A 21,354-nucleotide genomic window follows, 5' to 3' on the forward strand; every position below is an offset into this window, starting at 1 on the left:
CATCCTGGGGATTTCAGATTGGTACTGGGTGTGGATTTAATGTATTGGCATCATATCATAATATAATCTGTTATTATAATATAATAAATAAGTCTGAAATGCAAAAAAATGGCCCACATTAGGTTAATTCACCCTATGTTATGTTTAAATATGTAAATGAGGCAATATCTAATGGTGATTTTATGAGAAATCTACAGACGCAAATAATAAAATAAACAGCTAAATGTGTATTTTGGATGTTCTCTATCCACTAGTCTGAAAGAAGACATGTTATGGAAGCAAAATAGCTTAAAATCTCAAAATTGACCAGTGCACAAAAAACACTGTTTTCGCCTGTGGTGTCTCCCCTTATAAATAAAGTATCTCAATACTTCTTTGTATCAGATAAATATGCACAACATGAAATAATTAGATCAGAGGCAGATGTGACAATTAGAGAGGTCGTTACTAACAAAGATTGAGATATTACTCATTGTCAACAATCCGAGTTTTTCGGCAAATGAGATTTACATAATTAATTTGATTATTATCCTAGCAAAATATTATTTACATAAAATGATATGGCTTAAAAGAATACCCTCCTTTTTTATTTTTAAAGATACTGATTTTAAAAACATAATATGACCATGATTGATAACTTACAACTCAAAAATTCTGAATTGACTAAAACTATTAAATTTTTTAGACATTTTAAATTTATTCCAATTGTTTAACAGACCCCAAATGTTTTTTGTTTGTTTGTTTGTTTTTATTAATCTTTTCCTTTCCTTACATTTTATTTGTTGTATCATTTATAATTTGTTTTTGTATAATTTTTATACTATAAAATGTTTTTGCAGAATTGTAATGAAAAATGTGAACATGCGAATATATTGTATTGAACTTTTGAAATAAAGTATGAAATTAGTTTCTAAATAAAACTAAAACTAGATAGGTCGTGTGTTATCGCGAGATCTGAGCGCGCGATTTCCCTCGGTGGTGGGCGGAGCCTGCTGGAGCAGCAGCAGAGCGGAGTCGGTATCCAGGCAGCTGCTCTCTCTCCGCCTCTCTGCTCTGTGACAGCCAGCTAGGCTAGCTGGTAAACAACGCCGCAAAGCACCGCCTGGGAGTCGGACAACCGAGTGACTGAACACGCGGTTGTTTTTACTAACAGTGTTCGTGTCCGCCGCTAATCTTCTGTTCATCTCCTCTAACGGTACCCGGCTGGTGTTGATGTGGAGGATCGTCTCTGCAGCCCGGTGAGGGAGACTCTGAGCTGCCTCCTGATGAGCTAACCGCTCAGCTGTCCTCACACACAACGGACACCTTCTCACTGAGACCCCAGGTAAGAATCACTGTCCACATTATGGTTTCTATCTGTTATCCTATTTACAATCGGTGCTGTTAGCCTGGCTGTCACTGTTTCGGGTGTTCATATCTCACAAATGAGTGTGTCCTGCCGACAAGATATGCTTACAGATGTGTAGGCTATAAATATATCTAATTAGTTATCTAATACATGTATATGTCCTTAGAACTCTTTAGTGCTGTTATATATAATATCAGACACCTTTAAAAAAATAGCATTAAAATTAAGTTTATAAGATTAAGTGAATGAATGAGTATTATATATATATATATGTATATATATGTATGTATGTATGTATGTATATGTGTGTATATATATATATGTATATATATATGTATGTATATATATGTGTATATATATAAGTATATGTATGTATATATATATATGTATATACATATGTATATATATATATGTATATACATATGTATGTGTATATTATATATATGAATACATAATTTTATAATTGAAATAATTGAACATGTAGTAGCCTACCTACCTCCTAGGGATGCACCGATATTGGGCCGATACAGACTCAAATAGCTGGATTGGGTTTTGCTACAGTGTGGCCAATCTATTCAATTAATTTCTATGTTTACATATTTACATTTTTAATTTGAATTCCTGTTTGACCAATTTGTTGCTTCTTTTAAAAAAGATTTACACTTGAATTGTAAATCCTTGTTAATTTTGAAGATTTTTTTTGCAAGTAGGTGGTGTGGGATTTATTATTTTAATAATAAATAACAGGGCTGTCAATCGATTAAAATATTTAGTCACGATTGATCGCGTGATTAATCTCAAATTAGTCACACTCTTTTTATCTGTTCAAAATGTACCTTAAAGGGAGATTTGTCAAGTATTTAATACTCTTATCAACATGGGATTGGAAAAATGTGCTGCTTTATGCAAATGTATGTATATATTTGTTATTGGAAATCAATTAACAACACAAAACAATGACAATTATTGTCCAGAAACCCTCACAGGTAGAGTTCAAGGGACCCCTTTGAAAATGGCCATGACAGTTTTTAGCACCAAGCTAGTATGACATGGTTTTTCTAGTTTCATATGATGCCAGTATCTTCACTTTTGCTTTAAAACTGAACCTGCTACCACTTAAAAATCACAAGTTGCATTAATGGCGTTAAAGAAATTAGTGGCGTTAAAACTAATTTGCGTTAACACGTTATTACGCGTTAACTTTGAAAGCCCTGATAAATAACAATTCAGTTATCTGTATTTATTTGTCACATTTTGTTTTACAAAGTTGGGAAAGCAATGTTTAAGTCCAGCCTGATGTTGGCTTAAGAATGATGCCAGTCACTTTCATACAGTGAGGCATACAGGTTATTAATTAAACACTGGTATCAGATCGGTATTCAGTATTGGCCGATACCCAAAGCCCAGGTATCAGTATCGGGCCTGAAAAAGTTGGATCGGTTTGATTTGGATTGGATTAGCTTTATTTTTTTGAGAAAAGAAACAATTCATCGCTTATCCCAGGATATACCCCGCTGTGATATCCCTTTCTTCAATTTAATAACTCCCATGTATTCTGTGGATCTTTACTTTAAACAATGTAGTTAAACTCCAATCCACAAATAAAGAGGAGTAAATTGAGTTTCAGTGGATGCACCTGCCTCACTGCATCAATACCCAGCTCCCTAGTGTGTATCACTAACATGTAAGCTAAAGGTAATGTTTAGGGCACAACTCTAAGAAGAATTGCTCCTATTATAATCATATTCCTTCAGTGTGCTGCATTGTAACTCAGCAGTTAACTGAGCAAATGAAAACAGGCTGAGAGGTGTATCTCTTGGTCTGCTTGTCTATCTGTGCTCCACAATGACACCAGCACTGTGGAAATGAAAATACCACAATGCTGCTTGTGTCTTGTGTGGTATTTACGGTCATTCAGCTCCCAGACGAGACGCTGTTTCTTGTCCCTGGAGTTTGTTTTATTCTTCAGATGGATCTCTGACTCATATAAGATCTACAGTTATAGAAAGACACCTGGAAATTACAATACTTCATGTTGGAGCTATTTATTTGTTGTTAGTATTTAGTTGTTGTTTTACTAATAATAAGTAGTATTGTTTGATTTATTATTCTAGATGTTTAATTTATTTAGATTTGATTTTTGATTTTTTGCTAATTATTTGTTTAGTTGAACTATTTTCTTGTTTAAATTAGTATTTTAAATTTTGTTTATGAATTGTGTAAAACTGTGGGCACCTGTGGTTATATAGGTAGGTAGGCAGGTAGGACCAGCATGCACCTGGGTGGGCTTATTGTTTTTTACCAGAACAAGAGAGGCAACGACAGACGTGTTTTCTTTGTGTTATAAATAAATCATCAGAAACACGTATATTTTGTATGGACAATGGACTCTTTTGCCTGCGTATACCCATGGTGCATCAGTGGACCTTTGATTTAAGTTTGATTTTGATTTTTGTGACAACTACACTTCAGTTAATATTGATGTGGTCTATTTTAATCCCCCTGCCATTCAAATGTGGTTGTAGACCTCAAAATTGAAAAAAATATGTTTTGCAAGCTTTTGCATATTCATATGAGGCCACTTTGCATTAGGGGTGTAAGAAACTATTGATACACATGAGTATCGTCATTTTATGTTGTGCGATACTGTATTGATTCTTCAAAACGCTGCATTGAGTTTTAATTAACCTCTTAAAAAGCCGACGGCCCGCCGTTGGGCCCGGCCACTCACTAAAGCTAGAGTGACGTTACTAGCATCATATGAAACCAGAAAACCTAGAGGTCCCTTGACCTCTGACCTCAAGATATGCGAAGATCCAATCTGTAGGCTGCTTGCAGACCACGCTCAGATTCATTAATATTTGTTTGTAAATATATGTGGATATGTGCGTGTATCTGGCGTTGGATTCTGTCCTTTATTATGTTTACGTCCGCCTTGTAAAGCACATTGTGATGAGCGCTCATTTTGATAAGTGTTTATAAATAACCCTCATTAATATTATTATTATCAACCACACAAGATGCGTTTGTGGACAGATGAAACCTTCATTGCACAACGGGACATTTATAGCCTACAATCTAGTGTTAAATATTACAATTACACAGAAAGTTTGGACTTTCTACAACATGTGGTGTTTGTTGTCAAAACGATAGTTTCCCATCATGCCCCGGGTCTTGCAGTCGGTTGAGAGCAACTGCGGCGCCTGGCTCTAAAACATGCAGCCGCCTCGATCTCGCGAGGTTATCGTTGCCCACGTGTGCATGGCGTCAGAGCAAGTCGGGATCATATCTAACCAGCATGCATTGTGCGCCGATCGCCGGTGATCGGTTCTGCGCAGGCCTGACTCATCTATTGTGAAATCTCGTCCCATCTCGATTACATCACCACATGCAATTTAATTTAATTTGTCAGTTTCTTTTGTTTCCCCTGCCCTCTTTTATGTCTGAAAGGAGTGTGGACGTTCAACAGGGTCTTGTGTTACAGACCCGTTGCTCTCCTCGTTATACTCGTCACTCTGATCTGCATTTCCTGCTCTTGTCTTTGGGAATAATTTAAAAACGTTCTCTGCTCCTCTTCACAAAACTGAAACGCTGACCTGTGCAGGAATGAGATGAGTTTGGCTCACCCTCTGTGAACAATACGCTCGCAGTCTCGTCTCTAAAATAACCGATATTCATGTATTTCCACGTCCTCTGACTGCTGAGCAGACTTGCGTGGCTTTTTTCAAATGTGTCACATTGGATGCACTCACACACAGTATAGGGGTTCAGTTCTGTGTTAGAAAGCAGATTATGCATTAGGGTACCTCTGCAAAGGCGCACATTATCATCTCTGCAGAGAGATTTACACTGTAAAAGGTCTTTTTAGACGATCATAATAGTTCAAGAGGCTTGTGGAGGAGCTGATGCGTGTCACATCTTCGGTCCTGGGTGTCAAATGTAATAAAGGATTTCTCGCACGACGACCTCTATACAGAACCAAAAGAGGTGCATCCTAATAAGTGTCTGTTGTCATTCTGGGCTGTGTCTGTTTCTACATGAAAGTCTTCAATGCAACTAGTGACTTTTTGTTTTATTTTCCAAGTTTGAAATTGATGTCAAGTTTTCTTGTTTTTCTCTCTATATTTTGGTCGGTAAATGTAGGACCCTCTGGTGCACATGTGAGTGCTTTGGTCTGTTAGACATCTATTAGCCCTGTTGGGGTTGACTGTCTCATCTAGTGAGTGGGAGACAGTCCTGGATGGTTCCCATAGAAACGCTCTGTGCTTTCACTGAGGAAAGTTATCCGGATGTACCTTTGCAAAATAAACCAGTTAGTCTTCATCCTTAAAGTCCTCAAGTCAAAATATTTTTGGAAAACAGCGAAACTCTGGTAAAGCATGAATCTCACCTTATTTGCCGAAATTTGTTTTCAAGAGGGGAACGGGCTCATTGTTGCCCCCTCGGGCTTCGTGTGAGCCACTTACGGCTCGGTGCACCACAATCAGGCGAAGAACACGCTGCACTAAAAGATGTACTTAGACAAGCGACACAAAGGTGAGATTTAGGCTCTGTCTGAAATGTTTTCAAACAGAATTTTTTTTACTAGGCTTCACAAGGGAAAAGAATTCAAGGATGACAACTAAGTGGTTAGTTTGGCAAATGAAAGTTCCCTAAAGCTGGGCATACACTGTACGATTGAAGCCTGTTTCTGGCCTGAATTTTGAGCCGCACGACTCATTTTAGAGTTGGACCGAATTTCATCTTCGTCAGGCGTCATTTGCTGTGCAGTGTACAGGGGGGACCGAGGACTAGCATCAGCCGTCGGATGAATGTCTGACATGTCAGAAATTTTGGTCGGCCGTCCACAGGCTCTCAAGCAGAGTCATGAGCCGATTCCCCAACGTCAGCGACTTTTTTTCCGATGACGCAGTCACGTGGGAAAGAACGATAGCCAATAGAGAACCAAGCTGACTGAAGAAGGAAGGACAACCACCGCCATCATGGCGGCCGTGGCTAATGCATGAGCTAATGCAAAACACAAAGCATAAAGTCGTAGTAAGATGGAGCTCAGAAATGGAGGACCAACCTGTGTTTATTTAACGTTTCCCAATGACTTCATCCACCCATCCTTCGTGAATTTTCAGTATCTCACATTTTACACATCTGTTTAGATTTGAAAAATCTTTTAGTGTGGGCAAGCTTTAAGGGAGCGGACGGACCACGGCTCCAATGTTTTGAATTTGGACTGCTGTTAAGCATTTTAAATGCTATAGCTGTCAGTTCTACATATTGTTCCATAAAGAGCGTGAGCATTTGCAGATATCTTCAAGTGTCCATCCAGCCTTGATATTATATTTCGGTCCCTTTCTGCCTGTTGTCCTCGGCCAGTCCTGAAGTGCTGTGTGATAGAGGATGTCCTTCTCACTTTGTTCCTCTTTGTCTGTCTGTCACACAAACACACAAAGAGTCTGCAGATTGTCCACATCCGCCTTTGTTTTTCTTGTGTCCCTCGGGAGAAGAGACAGCACCGTGTAGTGTACAGTTTTGCTCTTATATCTGCTGTATTTCATGAGGCATAGTGGATCACTGTTAGCGAATGATACAGAGGGAATGTTGTTAAGTAGCAGGCTATCAATCAGGCGAGTAATCAGTCTCTGTCTGGAGTAGGCGAGTAGACAGACATGCCATGAGTCTCACACAGACCAGGGGCATTTTCTGACACTCACTGCCAGTCATTATGAAACAGCCAGCCTATTTTTCCACCAATAGACTGAATGGCGTTGCACTGCATTTATGTAACAGGACAGTGTGTGTGTGTGTCTTTCTGTCCAAACATGTTTGCGAAAGAGACGTAAAGTGAGAGAAAAGGCTATGAGACTTGTCTTTACACAGCCATATTATGGCTGCTGGGCCGTTAATTCTCCCTATAGTGCCACACTGAGCTCCTAGCTGCTTGATCCAACCTGACAGGCCACACTTGGTCCAGGAATAAAGATGACAACGAATGAGGACGCATCATCACGGCCAGAGGAGATCAGCAATCAAGTGGCCGAAGGGAAAGAAAAGCAGGTGGAGGGAGGAGGAAAAAAAGTGATGCAGTCGATGTTCTTCTTCTTTTTTTTAATTCCTCTTTTGAAGAGGCATGTCAAGGCAGTCTGAAATTATTAGAAAAGGGGAAGAAATGTAGAGATGGAGGGAAGAGGGGAGACGGTGAGTTGGAATGAATGATGAACATCAGGGGCCGAATGAGCCGCCACAGCGCAGGGCTACTGCCGCCACTCCCGACTCCCATAGCCCCCCTTAGCTTTCCAGGATTCTCATTAAAATGCATTAGAGTCTCCAGTCTGCCACCACATCATTTGGGCTGCTTTGCTCTCCGTCTCCAGAGCAAACAGATATGCTAACCAGTAACGCTGGGAAAGCCGGAGCTTCAGCGTCAGCGCTGAGAGAGCGGTGACTGACAGTTTACAGAGGGGTTGTGGTGATCTTGGAACAATTTCTGTTATAGATAATGAGGACTGAAATATGAACGGTAGTCAACGGCAAGAGACAAATATTTTTTTGTCCATTTACCATACCTCATACATCAAGCATAAATCCAACTGTGCGTGTTTCACCAGTTTTACATTTCTGACCAAAAAGACCCGTATCGTGCTCATTTTTACTGTGGGGTCAAGGGTCTAGAAGAAATGCACACACGAAACAAATCTTTGCTCCCTAAATCATGTCTCACTCAGAAAAGATATTTTCTGCATCGCTGCATGTATGTACTGTAAGTATGCGTTTTCATGTAAAGTATTCCACATGTGGGCGGACTGCCTCGGGGTTTATTGGGCAGAGAAATCCAACTGCAGAAGTGCTGATGTACAAAAAGGTTGTGTGTTTTGTAACTTGCCTGGTAGCCTATATGGTGGTTCTCAGATCAGCCAGTGTGTGAGCACAGCGTTGTGCAGTGGAGTGTACTCAGCTCTGCTTTGGGATCTTTATTTGAATGTTAATGTCGAACCAAGTGCAAAGATGTCATCATAATGTAGTCAGCCTTTGACTACCCCCCCAACTCTTGAATTTATTACATCTCTTGTAATTATTTTCCTGTTAGAAAATGATAGTCAGTACGAGTCAAATGTTGATGTAACTAGGCTAACGGGGGACTGTGTTGTTACTGGATCACAGCTGCTGTTGATCTACAACTGAGGCTGATGTGTCTTTAGAAATAGCAGATCTGGATCCCGACTTGAGATCAGCTTTTCAGTACAAGTGCAAATCTTCAAGCAAGGTTTTAGTACTTTTATCAACGATGCCTTTCATTCATCTGCTTGAGTATTTCTTTCTCTTAGTTCTCTCCATTTCTCTTTCCTTCTCTCACTCATTAAAGGTCCTTTCAGACACAAAGGCGACAACGGCACCACTGCGCTCTGAAACCCATTATTTCCAATGGCTTGCGTTAGTCCACGCCGGCTTTTCGCCGCATCGAGCAAAGCCCAACTTTGGGCGCTGTACGCTGTGTTGCGTGCGTAGACTGATCTCTTCCACCAGCAGGAAACGAAAGTTGATGTAGCTGTATTGTCGTCCGGGTGGAAACAGTAGGGATTACACATGCTGTTCAGTTCCAGAAACAGGCTGAGATAACGAAAAGGGGAAAAAAAGGGTGAAAATTTGCCATAAATCGGGAGAAATACGGGAGAATTGTGACAAGTGTAGGGAAGTCAAGTCAAATTTATTTGTATAGCCCAAAATCACAAATTTGCCTTGCGGGGATTTACAATCTGTACAGGATCCGACACCCTCCATCCTTTACAGTATGACCCTCTCATCGGATAAGGAAAAACATACCCAAAAAACCCCCCTTTTAACAGGGATTTTTTTTTTTAGAAACCTCAGGAAGAGCAACAGAGGAGGGATCCCCCTTCCAGGATCGACAGACGTGCAATAGATGTCGTGTGTACAGAGTAACAGCATAATAAAAATACAACATAGACAATCCATATGACAAAAAATAATACATATAATGTGACCATATGTGAGAAGGTGAATCCAGGAGGATGTCAAGCAGCTTCCCAGCGTCACCAAACAGATAGAGCCAGAGCAACACGACCTCCTCTCGACACCAAACAGGAAGAGCCAGAGCAACATGACCTCCTCTCCACGTCAGATAGGTAGAGCCCGAGCAACAGGACCTCCTCTCCACGCCAGATAGGTAGAGACAGAGCAACACAACCTCCTCTCCATGCCAAACAGGTAGAGCCAGAGCAATACGACCTCCTCTCCATGCCAAACAGATAGAGGCAGAGCAATACGACCTCCTCTCGACACCAAACAGGTAGAGCCCGAGCAACACAACCTCCTCTTTATGCCAAATAGACCCCAGGATGAAACCGGGAGAGGGCAATGAAAAACAGGAGAGCCACTGCTTCTGTGTCCATACTTGCCAGTATGGACACAGAAGCAGTGGCTTACTTAATAGCATACCTACTCAGAAATAGAATATGGATATGAGACCATTCCCCAGCGTTGGCATAGCTCAGGAGATGGATCTCATCTAACATTTGATTATATTTGGTACTGCTGTGACCTTTTTCCTAATTTGAACATTTTTCTTCTGGGGCAGTGTCTTGGCTCGCTCCTCCACTCTGCTGACGAGATACAAAAGCCACTTGTCTTCAAGGTCACTTTAAATTGCTACGCACACAGAGAGCAGATTCAGGACAGTGCGCTCATGTTGTAGGTTTTCCTTTTTAGCTTGATAAGAACCTGCATGTTTTAAATAACCCGACCAGAACCAGAGAACAGGTCTCTGTTTGTAGCCTGTTAAATGTGCTAATGCAAATGAGGGTGTTGTGTGTGCTGCGGCGTCTTGCAGTGGCTTTGACATTTTGAAGCTTTCGGTTGCTTGGCTCGGGGAAAATTGCAGAGGGCATTGACACGCGTCCCTGTGGGAGCCAGTGTGCACTGCTGGCACTGTGAGCCTCGTGCTGCCCTTGTCCTTGTGGACTGATGGAGCATGCAGGATGCCTGCCTAATGTTAGCCTCACTAGCAGCATCCTCTTCACACTTCATTTCACTTTATTCTGGCTGCTGCGTCAGCATCAAAGCGACTGTACAGTATATATTCACATCCACTGTCCATGACATCTTATCATGGGAAATAACATAATGCTTTCTTAGGCTCATTATGCACTGAGTGATTTAAAGGTCCCATATCATGCTCATTTTCAGGTCCATACTTGTATTTTATGTTTCTACTAGAACATGTTTACATGCTGTAATGTAAAAAACAACAACTTTATTTTCCTCACACTGTGCCTGAATATACTTGCATTTACACTCTGTCTGACACGCTCCGTTTTAGTGCATTATAGAAGTCTATGAGAAAATGAGCCTACTTCTCACTTGATTTATTACCTCAGTAAACATTGTAAACATGAGTTCATGGTCTCAATCGCTAGTTTCAAGTCTTCTTCAATACAGCATGATGTTCATTTAGTAAATTATGGTCCCATTTAGAGTCAAATAATAAAGCAGAGGATGCTTTAGGGCGGGGCTACCTTGTGATTGACAGGTCGCTACCACAGCGTTGTCCGGTCTGGGAGTTGTCCGTGTTTTCGTCTTACAACTTTAACCCTTTCACAGTGTGTTTTCCGTTCATCAAAGTTAAGTGTAACATTTTAGGTCACCTAAAAACGTCTTATTCAGCGTTCGGTTTTACTTAGCTCCACCCTCTGGTATCTGTTCTGGTTGCAAAAAAACAAGATGGTGACGGACAAAATGCCGAACTCAAGGCTTCAAAACAGCAGTCCACAAACCAATGGGTGACGTCACGGAGACTACGTCCACTTCTTCTATACAGTCTGTGGGTTTTAATCAATCCTTGTAAAGAAAGTCGCATTTAAGATGCAGATTGATGGATTTGGTAACTGTCATGTTATAATAGTATTGCTGTTCTCATCCTAAAGTAGACAATAGATGGTTGGATATGTCAGTGTTCAGCAGTAAGACTTACTACATTTTTATGCATTTTGTCTTTTCAGTTGACATTGTCCTCTCTTCTCTGGAGCAGCTGAACAGCGCTGTGTTTTGAATTGTGCATGTTGTGCCTGTGTGCATTCGCCGAGTTTCATCACAAAGAGTGACCCTGTTGCCAGTGACATATTGTACTTGTTGGGATGTCAAAAATAGCCCAGGGATTCTGCTCTGCTCCTGCAGAACAGAGGCAGCACGCAAGAAACCGGAGGATGAGAGGAAAGAGAGAGAGAGAGAGAGAGACAACAAGGAACAAAAAAGCAAAAGTGCAAATCATATAAGACAGTAAACGGAATAAAATGAAACAGTGTACATGATAAAAAAAAAAAGTATTAGGAAAAAGACCGAGCAGCACTAGAAGTTGTTTAGTGAGTTATGGAATACTACTGATCCAAGATCGTCATGTTGCCAGTCTAGCTTTGTGTCAGCATGTTGTCCATGTTGACTTGTATGAATTAGTGCTGCTTGTGTGTTCATTTACCACTAACACTACACGAGAATCAAGACGATTTTGGGCCTGATTACTCCCGACGATTGTCAGCAAAGCCCAGATTGTTTGTTGATTCTAAAGATTATCTTTCCAGATATTCCTGTGGTGTGAGGTGCATTAAGAGTGTTTTTTACATCCCAGATCGACTCAGAAGTCCATCCTGGATGCACAGATTTAAAATCGTAAATATTTAACATGTTCAACATTTACGATGGGGTCTCCTGTTGTGTGTGGGGAATCCCGAGGACGGCCGATGACGCGGTCAAGTGGGAAACAACGATAGCCAATTGGGAACCAAGCTGACTGAAGAAGGAAGGACAACCACCGTGGCTAATGCATGAGCTAATGCAAAACGCGAAGCATAAAGTAGTAGTGAGATGGAGCTCAGAAATGGAGGACCAACTTGTTGATTTCTGGCAACAACACAAGTGTTTATTTTCCGTTTTTTTAGTGGGGACTATTGTTGTTCATGAATGAATCTGTCAGTGTGTGGTGTGCTGTTTTGGCCAAATTGTCCTGTCTTGGTTTAGTTTGACTTGATTTAGTTTACTCTCTATCAGAAGGCCAGTTTCAGAGAAGGAAAGAGCTTTCTAAATCCCATTTTGGCACATATTGGATGTGATACCAAAGCACAGACTTGAGATCGTCCATTTCCCTCCTCTCAGCTGTGTGTTGGTGCATGTAGCATGCAGTGAGGAATAAAATGGCAAACTAATGAATTGATGTGAAACCTTAGCTGTAAGTTGGTTAAGCTACCCCTCAGATGGGTATTTAGCATGCTAGTTGCCTCGTGCTTGCAGGCAGCTGCTGGCCGTTAACTGTTGGTTTGATTTAGAGTCTCTCAATGACTCACTTGTTCTCTCAGTATGCAGATGAGCCGAGTTGAGAGCAATACTCTTGTTCTTTTTCTCTGTGCCTCCTCGCGGTGTAATTTGTCTTGACATACCCAGAGAGGGTGACAGGGGATGTAAGGTTAGGAAAATGTCTCATTTGTTCGCCAAGGTAAACAACCGCTATTCCCAAAGGTGAGAGCTGAAACCTGCTCCCGTGAATCACTGCATTGTATCGCTTACGTAAAGAGTACTGCAACATTATAGGCTCGACTATTGATTTGTTAATTATATCAGTGCTCTTTGGTGTCTCCTGCACTGTTAATCAGGTTATTATTTGCAATAATCAGTAGGGCTGTGTATTGGCAAGAATCTGGCAATACGATACGTATCACGATACAGGGGTTACGATTCAATATATTGTGATATATTGCGATACTGTAAGGTGATATATTGGAAAACTATATTTGATTTTTCAATATTTTCTTACACCCCAAATAATCAGTTATGGTTTTAGCTTGACTTTATGATCAGTTTGTTCTAAACCTTATGTTCTTCTTTTCCCTTCCTCGCTTTCTCCTCACCTACCTTGCCCTATCCTCCCCGCTCCCCTGTGGTCAACCCTCATCTTACCCCTTTCCCAAGTTGCTGTCTGGTGTCGGATGTCTCGTCGCCTCCCTCTGAGGTCGGAGGCCAGCCGGAGTCGGGAGGTGGGTCCGCAGCGGCAGTGATGCGGGCTTCAGTGGCAGGCTGCAGGATGAGCGTGGGCGCGCTCCTTAACGGGCTGCTGGTCTCCGTGGTCGCAGCTCTGCTTTGGAAGTACTCCAAGCTGAACGAGCACGCCACCCTGCTGGAGGAGGAGCTGCACATGACCCGGCAGTCCCAGGAGCTCTCGCAGGCCCGCATCGACTACCACGTCGCCCTGCAGGCTCTTCAGGAACACGGCACCCGCATGGTCTGCACCGGCAAGATGCACACCGACCGCATCTGCCGCTTCGACTACCTCTGCTACTGCTCCGAGGCCGAGGAGTTTGTGTTCTTCCACTCCAATTCCTCCGTCATGTTGCCGAACCTGGGGTCGAGGCGCTTCCAACCTGCCCTGCTGGACTTGTCCTCAGTAGAGGATCACAACACCCAGTACTTCAATTTTTTAGAGCTCCCAGCTGCTGCTTTAAAGTTTATGCCTAAGCCCGTGTTCGTGCCAGATGTGACACTGATCCTAAACCGGTTTAATCCAGACAACCTAATGCACGTGTTCCATGATGACCTGATCCCAGCCTACTACACCATGAAACAGTATTCAGACTTAGATGACGAGGCGCGTTTGGTTTTTATGGAGGGCTGGGGTGAAGGCCCACACTTTGACCTCTACCGACTCCTCAGCAGCAAGCAGCCACTGCTCAAAGAACAGCTCAGAAACTTTGGCAAGCTCATGTGTTTTACCAAATCCTACGTTGGCTTGTCCAAGATGACCACCTGGTACCAGTACGGATTTGTTCAACCGCAGGGGCCCAAAGCCAACATGCTGGTCTCAGGAAATGAGATCCGGCAGTTCGCCAGGGCTCTGATGGAGAAAATGAACATCACAAAGGCGGAGGAGGTGGAGAAGGATGGAGGGAGTAGCGAGGATGAGAAAAAGGAGGAATACGTTGTTGTGTTTAGTCGCTCGACAACAAGGCTGATACTGAATGAAGCGGAGCTAATCATGACGCTGGCCCAGGAGTACCAGATGCGAGTGGTCACAGTAAACCTAGAGGACCAGACTCTCCCCAGTATCGTCCAGGTGATCAGCGGTGCTTCCATGTTAGTCAGCATGCACGGAGCTCAGCTCATCACCTCGCTCTTCCTCCCCAGAGGAGCTGTCGTGGTGGAGCTGTTCCCCTTCGCTGTGAACCCAGAGCAGTACACCCCATATAAAACCCTAGCCACCCTTCCGGGCATGGACCTCCACTACGTCTCCTGGAGGAACACCAAGGAGGAGAACACCATCACCCACCCAGACCGACCCTGGGAACAAGGGGGCATCGTTCACTTGGAGAAGGAGGAGCAAGAGCGAATACTGGCGAGCAAAGACGTCCCCAGGCACCTGTGCTGCCGCAACCCAGAGTGGCTCTTCCGGATCTATCAGGACACTTTGGTGGACATCCCTTCCTTCCTGGAAGTCCTTAAAGAGGGCATGAAGACAAAGCCCAGCGTGAAGAAGTCAAAGCCGGCCAGCACAGTCCACCCGGGCCGGGTCAGGGAGCCCCAGTGTCAGACCTCGGTACAAACCACCAATGAGGCTAAACTCACAGTGTCCTGGCAGATCCCGTGGAACCTCAAATACCTGAAGGTGAGAGAGGTGAAGTACGAGGTGTGGATCCAGGAGCAGGGAGAGAACACCTACATGCCTTATATCCTTCCCCAGCAGAACTACACCTTCTCAGAGAACATTAAGCCCTTCACCACTTACCTGGTGTGGGTCAGGTGTATCTTCAACAAGAACCTCCTGGGCCCCTTCGCAGATGTTCTCACGTGCAGGACCTAGTACCAGTTTGTCGCTGTGGCGTTTTACGCAAAGGTTGAGTCATCCAGACAATCAAATTGGAACAATGATTACAGTTTGTCCAGTATTGGCAAATGTGATATCTCTACAATCCGAGAACAGGCCGCTGAACTCTTGCACAGTCATGTTTCCGTGACCGGCACAGACAACATGGAGACTTCTGGAAGAACTGCAAAAAGACTTGAACCACAGGGTCAGAACTCAACAGCCCTTAATGAATGGAAAGTATATTTCCTATACCTATGAAAGAAAGAAAGAAAGTGCTAAACCACGTCTCTAGTGAAAATACCAGAATTCAAATCAGCAGATTTATTTATGTGCAAATAATATATATATATATAAAACATGTTTTTTTAGTATTAGTCAAAACACTGGTTCTTTACCTTTTACAGTATGCAATATAGCTTTTCTGTGGAGAGCGAGAAAGATTTTAGAATAGCAAGATTTTTAATGTTTTCTGACTTGTCCAGTGTCTACTGTGTGTGTGTATGTGTGTGTGCGCGTGTGATGCCTGTGTGGCTTAATTGATCTACCAGTTGTTTAATTACATACACCGTTATTTGCAGAACCTAGCCAAAACCAAAGCAACATTTCCCATCATTCATGCCATATTAATTTTCTCATGTTCTCTCATATTTGCTAAGATTTATACCGTTTTAAACCTCATCTCTAAAGACATTGTGTACAAGAAGTGTTAAGTGAGAGTTTTCATGAACGTTTTTTGATCCTGAAAGCAAAGAGATGTGTAATTTCATCTTCTGGAGCATTTTTGTGATGAAAGACGTTGCTCTTTAACAGCACTGTCTTTAAGTTGTTCCTTTACGTGTTATAAATATATATATATAATTACACAAGTGTTCCCACAGAGCCCAGCCACAAATAATTTACATTCATTTTCCTGCATGAATAAATTATTTTTTTCTCTAATTGGCACTAATTGCAACTGTAATAATTATAATTTCTGTGGAGAGTGAATCCATTACGCCAGGCTTTAATTAGTGTAGCAGCAGTTTGCTGCTGGACAGTCGGATTTTACGGCATTTTCATTAAGATAACAAGGTATGTTGCTGCTTGGGATTCCACTGCCTTGTGTTAATTAAAATGTAATTCCCCAGCCATGTGCGTCTGTACTTTCCTCAAAGGTTTTGTAGCTGTTAAGAATAATGTTGAATTTTAGATTGGAACAACAGACATCCAAATTTGGCTGTTGGAGTTGTTTTTTCATGTTTCCAATGAAGTGCTGCTTGTTGGTAGCTAGACTGCAAACATATGTTGATTTTGTTTTTAGACACTTGAATTGGAGGTGTTAGTATGTGTTAGTAGAGCTGTAGCAAGAGATGGTTTATAGAATGGCATGGAATGGAAAGTTAAAACACTGCCACCAACACATTGTGTGATATTGTGCCATTGTTACGACCGTGTCATGTATTTTTTTCTTGTACTTTATGAGCAGCGTGTTCTCACTCCCAACTCATCAGCTTGGTCAGTTGCTCTACGTGTCAAACTATGTGCAAGGCTGCCTCTAGTGGCCGTAGTAATTATGGCGGGAATAAACGAGGAAGTCAGGTGATGTAGTATTAAGAGCCACAAAGTGAAAAGTCTCCCTCCGACATCTTTTCGTAACCCTAACAGTAGCTAATGTGTGTCAGATAGTCCTACTAGGACAAAGTCAGCGTAGGGAGGAGTGGATGGACGGGTCAAACAAACACAGGACTTTTACCCGTGAGTCCGCTGTTCATGTCCCATGTGAAACCAAGTCAACGTTGACTTATTTTAGTCTACGTATGTAAGTAAGTTAACTAACGCAACTTAAGTTACGTAACAAACATACTTATTTTAACCCAAACCGTAATATTTTCCCAAACCTAAAATGGTTTTGTTTGAATTCGGACTTCGAATTCGAAAAATTGTTTGAATCTGACTACCCTGCATGTTGAAAAAGTGACGCTAAAGGGGTACCCAATGCATTTACAGGTGACGCTAAAGGGGTACCCAGTGCATTAAAAAGTAACGCTATAGGGGTAACCAGTGCATTAAAAAGTTACGCTATAAGGGGATCCAAGTGCATTTAAAAGTGATGCTAAAGGGGTACCCAGTGCATTAAAAAGTGACGCCAAGGGGTACATATAAAGTGACGCTAAAGGGGTACCCAGTGCATTAAAAAGTGATGCTAAAGAGGTACCCAATGCATTAAAACATGACGCTAAAGGGGTACCCAGTGAAGGGGTACCCAGTGCATTAAGAAGTGACGCCAAGGGGTCCTGACCAAGCGTCCGTATGTGACGAGTTGGGAGTGAGAATGTGAAGCTATGACCAATCCTCTTTGTAATGTTTGACTGCTGGCCACTATGAAGATCATTTCCTTTACCTGAGACCTTAAATCCTTTGTTTTCAATTTCCCTGTCTTTTTTCTAAAGTTCTCAGATGCAGTTCTGTTTGCCGATGCATGTTTAAGAGATTATTTTGAAGCCATCGTTGTGTGCGCAGGATGTGATGGATTAGATGTGTATGTGTTCGTATTGTTAGTTAGACTTGTGTGTGCCCCCGTCCCACCTCAGTGGAGACATCCTACTGTACTAAGTGAAATGAGAGAGTACAAGTCTCTGTTTTCTACATTAGCATAATAGTTGGAGTTTCTTTTTATGTGACTGTGATTGAATAAAGAAGCTTATTTCTTACAGTATCTGTTTTGCTTCAACAGTTTCTGTCAACAATACACTTTTAACAATGCTTAACCCAAGATCATATATTGATCAATAAGAGGGCTAAATGAGAAAATAGATGAGTTGCTCTCATACCTTTTATCTTCCCACCAAATGTTTCAGTTGGAAGAAAGAACAATTTGTGCTAATTTGAACTCCTTTATATCCTGTTGGCGAATTTAATCTACAGCAATGTTCTATGAGGTCATCATATGTTTTTAGCGTTGCTGTCCTGTGAGAACCACATATCTCTAAAAAGTCCACTTTTCATGATGTCAGAGAAACAGCCTGTTTTCAGCTTTGTGACGATGCATTACACAGCATAAAGGAACACTTCCATCCTTCAGTTTATCACAAACATTCAACATCAACACATCTGGAATTACGTGGTTTTCACTGGACAAGTGGATGAAAAACTGTAAACTGGATTTTGTTCTTTAAATTCTTGAAATCATACATCGGCAAGTATGAAATTACTTTCCTTTACTGCTTTACTATCCCGACAACAGAACGGACCAAAGAAAGGACATAGATTCCTTTATTTACGGCGCTGTGCTGCGCTACATTGTCAATAAAGACATAAAAAAATAAACATTTACGGCAGTACTCGTCGTGAAACAAGCTTATTTGCATCAAATTTGCATATGCATCAGGGGGTGGGGGCTGCACGGTGGTGCAGTGGTTAGCACTGTCGAATCCGTGTGGAGTTTGCATGTTCTCCCCGTGTTAGCGTGGGTTTTCTCCGGGTACCCCGGATCCGATTAGGGTCATTGTTGACTCTAAATTGCCCGTAGGTGTGAATGCGAGTGTGAACGGTTGTCTGTCTCCATGTGTCAGTCCTGTGATAGGCTGGCGACCTGTCCAGGGCGCCTCTGCGACCCCTAACGGGATAAGCAGTTGCAGATGATGGATGGATAGGTGGATCAGGGGGCGGTGCTGGTGTGACAGTCTGACAGTGGCCCGCCGATAGGAAACAATATATGGCGGAGGAACATGAGCGGCACACACCAATCCAGGGACCGGCTTATGCCTCTGAACCACAGTGGCACACCATCACCCACTTTTCGATCTCGGCGTCGCTCCTGACACGCTATCCTCTATTGGACAGGCAAGTCTATTACACACTTTGGCGTGATATCAGGTTGATTTATATTAAGGCACAACATTTTGTCACAGAGCACATTGCCCAGAGAACAGGTTAAGAAGTAATCACAGCAGCAGAGTGAGCCACGGGGTCTCCAGGATGAAGGCCCCCTATACCTCCTCTCTTCAGTTCCCATAGTGCTCTCTGTTCCCAGGGCTATTTTCTGCCAGCTTAACCACAGAGACGAGATGCTGCCTGACAGGTGCAGATGGGCAGCACTACGCTAAGTGATGTTGGTGGCTTTCCCTGGAGTGAGAGGAGAGGGAGCCCACAGCAGCCACTGAGAGATGGACTGTGTATGTGTGTGATAAGGGGCATAAAATAGCCACATATTGCACACGGTGGGTTAAGAGGTTAAATCGATCTCTGACATTAAACATGGTGAGCAGTGGGAGGATGATCTGGGCTTCAAATGAACTGCAGACCTAACAAGAATAATGTCGTGTTTTCACGAGCCTCGGGGAAGAAAGAGCTCCTCATTTCCTTTGCAGGAGTTGAATATTTGAACAACTCCCCAGAGTAGATTTATCATCATTACATGAAATCACCCCCCCCCACCCTCCATCAGTGTTTTATTAGCTTTGGTATTAACACAGAGGAGCCGTGACAGGCTGTGAATTCTTTGGTGTTTTTTTTTTGTATTTTTTCACGGACAGAAACACAAATGGAAAAGTACAGTAATAATATATAGTTTTTTTTGCAAAAGATTCAAACAGTGCACATTGTGGAGAACAGCTACGTGTCATCAAAGGGATCATATTTTAATGTACAACATATGTGTGTAATTCACAAAGACACATTTAATCCCCAGGGGTCGTGGGAAGATTTCTTTGTTGTTTCCATTCTTTGATTGTCGGTACATCTTCTGAGTAAGGTTTCTCCTTTCAGTCTCCTGTTCAGATTTACATTTGAGAAGGCAAAGAACTGAATCACTGAATCAAATCACTTTTTATCTTGTATTTATGGAGCTTGAGTGGATTCTAACATCAGACATCTGACCCTGCAGGCTTCCTGCGGGCCACTAGCAGATAAACAGAGAAACAAACAGAGAAAAACACTTTATGGAAACAAGTGACACGTGTTTAGCTCCAAATAGCTTTTGTTGTGATTGTGGAATATTGACGCTCCTTCTTTCTGTTTAAAGAGACGAGTGTAACGATACCAAAGATTTAAAGCCACACCAAGCACGGATTCTCGTCCGAAAAATTCGCAGGGAAATTTATAAAAACTGATTTTGTGGGTTCTTATGAATGTTGTCACACCCCGGCAGAACATTCGTGTGGGGGAAAAAAATATTCAGACATCTCTTCGTTGCACGGAGGGTGTGTATTTTCAGAGCAGTGAGCGTTTGTTTTCGGGGTAACGGACTGTCGGATAAATGGGCTTTTTTCGGTTTAGTGGGCCATTTTTCGGATTTGTGGTGTTTGGGCCGTCCCTTTCTGAACAGCCAATAATGTCCAACAAACATTACAACCTCAGCAACCAAATAACAGAGAAAATATGGCTTGAAATCAGCCAACAGCTGAAAACAAAAATGGAACAGATAATTTGCATTGGAACTGGTGTCATGTGGAAAATTCACACGCAGATTTTCTGTATTCCTGCACGACATTTTTGTAGCCCTAAGGCAATTTGTTCTGCCCCTGAGTGCCATTGTGGCTGATTTCCTTATTTACTATCAGTTTCCTGTTTTTTCTGCTCAGAATAAATATGTTTTGGTTAATATTTACATGTTCAGTTCAAAATACACATACAGGATGTTGTCACTTTAAATAGGTTGGTTGCAGTGTACTTGGTGAGCATGTGGTTTATTTAGAGTACAACCTATGGGTTTAATTTTATTACATGTAATTGGTTGTTTATGTGTCTTGTCACTTTACCTGGTTGTGATTGGCTGTGTGGCGGGACTAGCGAGGAGCGGGTGGTCGAGAGAGAAGTGAGGGAGCGGCGGGAAGGAGTAGCTGGAGAGAAGTGAGTGGAACGAAAAGAAGACTGAGAGACGGAGTTATTAGAGATTTAAGGTGTAAAGTGTGTTTGTAAGTTATAGTGCTGTAGAAACTAGAGCATAGCCAGTGAAACGCTGTATGTATACATTGCGAGTAGTTAAGTGACTATCAACGCTGTAGCTGATATCGCGCCGTTAGCCTTTCCAGCTAACTAGCCAAGCTAACTACCGCTGAAGGACACTCTGGACTGCCCAGATAGCGCTGCAGGTGACCTGGATAAAGCCTGGTAGCTCCTCTGGCAACGCGGGAGAAAGAAGATTTCACCCGCCTGCCACGGTCAGCTATCA

General features: G+C 42.3%; 1 protein-coding gene across 4 annotated transcripts; it reads left to right on the forward strand.

Moving 5' to 3' along the window:
• The first annotated feature begins 977 nt into the window (after positions 1 to 977).
• pomgnt2 (protein O-linked mannose N-acetylglucosaminyltransferase 2 (beta 1,4-)) lies at positions 978 to 17,898 on the forward strand. 4 transcript variants are annotated; one of them, XR_012596358.1, is made up of 3 exons: positions 978 to 1,324; positions 13,316 to 17,277; positions 17,312 to 17,898. XR_012596358.1 is itself a non-coding variant. In XM_074654497.1 (2 exons), exon 2 carries the CDS (start codon positions 13,401 to 13,403, stop codon positions 15,195 to 15,197), a length of 1,797 nt encoding a protein of 598 aa, XP_074510598.1. In that variant the 5' UTR covers positions 978 to 1,324; positions 13,316 to 13,400; the 3' UTR covers positions 15,198 to 17,898. The 4 variants fall into 4 exon arrangements, 1 of the variants encoding a protein (XP_074510598.1); XR_012596359.1 differs by having other exon boundaries at positions 13,316 to 17,170; positions 17,394 to 17,898; XR_012596360.1 differs by having other exon boundaries at positions 13,316 to 17,156; positions 17,381 to 17,898.
• Positions 17,899 to 21,354: the final 3,456 nt, after the last annotated feature.

The sequence above is a fragment of the Sebastes fasciatus genome, chromosome 12, assembly GCF_043250625.1.
Source record: "Sebastes fasciatus isolate fSebFas1 chromosome 12, fSebFas1.pri, whole genome shotgun sequence".
NCBI lineage: Eukaryota > Metazoa > Chordata > Actinopteri > Perciformes > Sebastidae > Sebastes > Sebastes fasciatus.